This window comes from Bidens hawaiensis, unplaced genomic scaffold, assembly GCF_021521415.1.
Source record: "Bidens hawaiensis isolate Kalapana, Puna unplaced genomic scaffold, B.hawaiensis_p1.1 tig00016012_1, whole genome shotgun sequence".
NCBI classification, from domain to species: domain Eukaryota; kingdom Viridiplantae; phylum Streptophyta; class Magnoliopsida; order Asterales; family Asteraceae; genus Bidens; species Bidens hawaiensis.
In genome coordinates, this window is record NW_027492445.1 from 9,610 (window position 1) to 13,894 (window position 4,285).

Genomic DNA, 4,285 nt, shown 5'->3' on the forward strand with positions numbered 1-4,285 from the left:
TTTAAGTTTTAGTGTTAATGGATTATGTTTTGCCAATTTGAATAAGATTAAATATAATTATATTTTATTAGTTGTTAATATTATACGAAAAAATGTACAATATTTTCTTAATTATTAATATTTAAAAATAACCGTGTGGCCCAATTTCAAAATATCATGGTCAAATTTCTTTGGCCATAAATTATTAACTGTATTGGTAAAGCCCGAATCTAAAACCGGATTTAAACCAGGAATCGAAAAAACTGAAACAGTTTTGAAAAAATAAAAAGCCCAAACTTTGATTTTTTATATATCGGTTGTAACCCAAAACCACCCCTAACCACATCGAGTACACGCTAATCATTTATAACTTAATAAGTACAAGTCGGTAAAAATAAGCAACCAAACACCCCCTCCTATTACAAAAAAAAAAGATCCCCAAAAAGATACATAGGATAGGAATGACTCCGTTTGCGGGATTCCCTCCGTTTAAATTATAACAAGATTTTGGAGAAACAAAAAAAGCGATAAATCTTGAAATTGAAAGAAGAATAATCAGGATCAAAATGGTTCCGCCAATGTTATCTTCACCACGTGACGACGCTATGCATTTATTCAAAGCTTTCAAGGGTGCGTATCTTCAAACCCTTAATAACTTCATATATGCTACAAATTTTCCGCAAATTTCGCTGCTTCTTTTATTATTATTATTATTATGATATTTAATTTGAATTTTATTTATGGAAGTGGAATCAACCCTCTGACCGGCTCGAATTGAAAATGGACATTATTGTTAAATAAATGTTAATGTGATTAGTGATTGTGTATTTTTTGATCCTAACAGTAACATGTACATCATTATACTAGGCGTGTGCATCGTTCGGTTTTGGGCAAAAAGTGAACCAAGAACTGAAACTTCAGTTTTGAATTTTGAATCGGTTGGTTTCGGTTTTTTGGTTGTGGGTTTGGATTTTCTCTTTTGCTTTTTAGCTTGAAATTTTTGGGTCGTAGAAAAACATGTGGCCCAAAATAATGAATTTGTGCTTTATACATGTTGATAATTATACGTTTGGGCCAAACTGTTTGAGTTATGTATTTATTAAATTCTTACGAATTAGTTAAAATAAAAAAGTAAAAATAGAAAATGAAAATATTTAAAGTCGATTCGGTTCAGTTTTTATTAGATACAAAACCAAAACCGAACCGTAAGTTTAGTTTTTACAAAAACATAAAACCAAACGGTTGTTTGTTGTTTCGTTTTGGTTTTTTTCCGTTTCATGCACACCCCTAATTATTACTGTAATTTGGCAATTTTGATTAATTTGGGTCAAATTTGGTAATTTTAGAACCGTGTGATGCGTTCTTAGTTATACTAAATCACTGATGTGAATAACAATGTTTATTCAGGATTTGGGTGTGACACTTCATCTGTCATAAACGTTCTTGCTCATCGTGACGCATCACAGCGTGCGCTCATTGAAAACGAATATAAAGCTATGTACTCTGAAGACTTGAGCAAACGGTTAACCAAAGAGCTCAGTGGCAATCTTAAGGTAACATATAACTTAAATTATGCACTTTCTTTTTAATGTTTGTTAACTGGCATGTAACACTATTTTGTTATTTTTGTAACATCCTGGTTTTCAATACTGTCAGAAAGCAATGATACTATGGATTCCTGATCCTGCACGAAGAGATGCAATCGTGCTGCATGAAGCTTTAAATACGAACATTGATCTGAAAGCGGTTACTGAAGTTATATGTTCCCGGACTCCATCGCAGTTGTTACATCTTAAGCATCTTTATGTTTCACTTTGTGGTGCTTATCTTGAACATCATATTGAATCTCAAACTTCTGGTGACCATGAAAAGGTAGCTCCTTTAGCCCATTAAAAAGTTTATAATTTTCAACTGGATAAAAGGTATCATTATACTCTGACTAATTAGTAGTTCTACTTTGCAGTTGCTTCTTGCATATCTGAGTATACCACGCAGCGAAGGGCCAGAATTCGAACAAAGATTGGTGGAGCAGGATGCTATCGCGCTCTACAAAGCAGGTGAAAAACGGTTGGGAACCGATGAGACAACTTTCAGAAACATTTTCTGTGAAAGAAGTAGGGCCCACATGGCTGCAGTCAGTGCTGCATATCGAAACACGAATAAGAACACATTGAGGAAGGTATATGCTTGGTAACCAGCCAAAACAGGTTAAGGTTGAACTGGTAGTACGAGTCAAAACGTTTTTATATTCCTTCAAATTTGTATAAATTGGTTATAAACTAATAGCATCTTAAACAGGAGTACAAAAAAGGTATATAATTACAAAATTTATATATTGTATTTTGAAGTGGGATTATTACTGGGTATGGTGGTGGTTGTTGTTGTATATTGTTTTTTAAGTGATTAGGAGGTAGTGTGAATTACAAATAGACATTGGGAAACTTTTGACCGGTTTGACTTTGACCTGTTTTCTTTTTAACCAAATTTTGTTGATTTAACCTCTTTTACATGCAGGAGATAAAACATAACCAAATCCACATATATTATTGCAGGCTATAAAATACGAAACGTCTGGATACTTTAAGGATGCTCTTATCACTATTTTGGAATGTGCTGAAAATCCCGGGAAACATTTTGCAAAGGTATCTATCTACGAGTCTTATATAGAACTCAAATTTCACTTTCATTTTTGGAACATGTAGTTATGTATCTGTCTAATATTCATGAACCATCCTTTTCATTTTAAAGATTATAATACAAGCTAACGTTTTTGAAAATGTTAACATATATATTGTTTGATTATACAGATACTGCGAAAAGCAACTAAAGGCTTGGGAACCGACGATAAGACACTGATGAGAATAATTGTGACAAGGGCAGAGATGGATATGCAGTATATAAAAGCTGAGTATCGCAACAAGTACTCTAAAACGTTGAACGAGCTTGTTCACTCGGAGACATCAGGAAACTACAGAACCTTTCTTCTTTCACTGTTGGGTCCTAACCAATAACCACATTTGGAACATGGTGCAATGGTTGTAACACTGTTTGCCCGGTAGGAAAGGTACTCTGTGTAACGGGTGTTGCCGTGTTGGTGATACTTTTTGTTGGTTTGGCTTTAGTGACAGTTTTTAACTGCCATTTGTATACATCTTCATACACAAAAATGTATCTTGTTTGAAGAACTATACGATGGTTGACAAAAGGTATCTTGGATTTGTGTACATATTATATTAAAAAGGCTTGGGTTTCTGTGTCTTTTTAGTTTATGAAAGAACATTGGGTGCACTGAGTTTCAAGATGAAAACTAAAATGGATGCTCATTAGGCTATACAAAATGGTTTTGAGATGGCAATATGGATGTACAATTTTGGGCGGTACCGATGGGGAACCTCCTGCATTCCCGATCCCCTTGACATTTTTCTCCCGATTGATGCCTTCTGTATTCCATCCATGCTCTATATTCATCGTAGGATAGCTATATGTTCTTTTTTTAAGACGAATTTCTTCTACCTCTCGGTACTCAAACCTAGGACCTTCGGGTGTTTAAGAGACTTTATTTTTGTCGTTGAACCACCAGCCCAAGGACCGTAGGATAGCTATTTTATTTTTACTGTTTATATAATTAATTATTTGAAGACACTGTGGTACAATTGTATAAATCTATATGTTCTTATATTTGTTACATGTGATTCCTAATTTCTTCTATTTCATTATCATAATTATACCCATTCATTCACTAAACAATTGTCCTAGTTTTCTTTGTTGAATGCATGGGAGAATACACGTATACTTTTCTTTTAAAATGCAATTACATTTGTAATTCTATATCCGTAATACTGACACGTCAACCCATCTAGATTGTGGTGTTAGAGTGTTACATTAACATCAAATGTGCCCAATATACATTAGTTGTGCGCATTCGATGTCTCACTAAAAAAAGTAAAAAACTAGTATCAATGATGGACCTATAAGGAAGATGAAAGTAATTACTAAGAGAATCCGTCGGTGATACTCCATCAGGAATATGGACATGTTGGCGCTAAAGTTAGACCACAAGTTGTTATCTTAAGTATTAAAGTTAGACCATAAAAAGTAGGTTTAGGTTAGTCTATATAAATTGGGTTACGGTTTAACATTGTAACTAATTTTGTTGAGTTATATATTTTCTTGGTTAATAAAGCTGTTTTGAGAATTATTTAAGGGTCAAGTTATTTTACAAAAGGGGTACAAAAATAAGAATGATGAGAATGATTTGTAACCATAAAAAAAACCCTTAAAAATAATAAAAAATTAATAAAAAACC

At 33.3% G+C, this 4,285-nt stretch overlaps 1 protein-coding gene across 1 annotated transcript; it reads left to right on the plus strand.

Moving 5' to 3' along the window:
• The first annotated feature begins 550 nt into the window (after positions 1–550).
• On the plus strand, positions 551–3,582 carry LOC143550338 (annexin D5-like). Its single transcript, XM_077041005.1, has 6 exons — positions 551–609; positions 1,387–1,532; positions 1,636–1,851; positions 1,943–2,158; positions 2,532–2,621; positions 2,787–3,582. The coding sequence occupies exons 1-6, from the start codon at positions 558–560 to the stop codon at positions 2,988–2,990; spliced, it is 924 nt and encodes a 307-aa protein (XP_076897120.1). The 5' UTR covers positions 551–557; the 3' UTR covers positions 2,991–3,582.
• The last annotated feature ends 703 nt before the right edge of the window (positions 3,583–4,285 follow it).

Excerpts from the sequence above, each read along its gene's own strand:
- LOC143550338 (XM_077041005.1), top strand. The coding sequence starts at position 558 with ATGTTATCTTCACCACGTGACGACGCTATGCATTTATTCAAAGCTTTC. Across the intron at positions 1,533-1,635 it reads AGCTCAGTGGCAATCTTAAG|AAAGCAATGATACTATGGAT; the intron begins GTAACATATAAC and ends CAATACTGTCAG. Across the intron at positions 2,622-2,786 it reads CCGGGAAACATTTTGCAAAG|ATACTGCGAAAAGCAACTAA; the intron begins GTATCTATCTAC and ends TTGATTATACAG.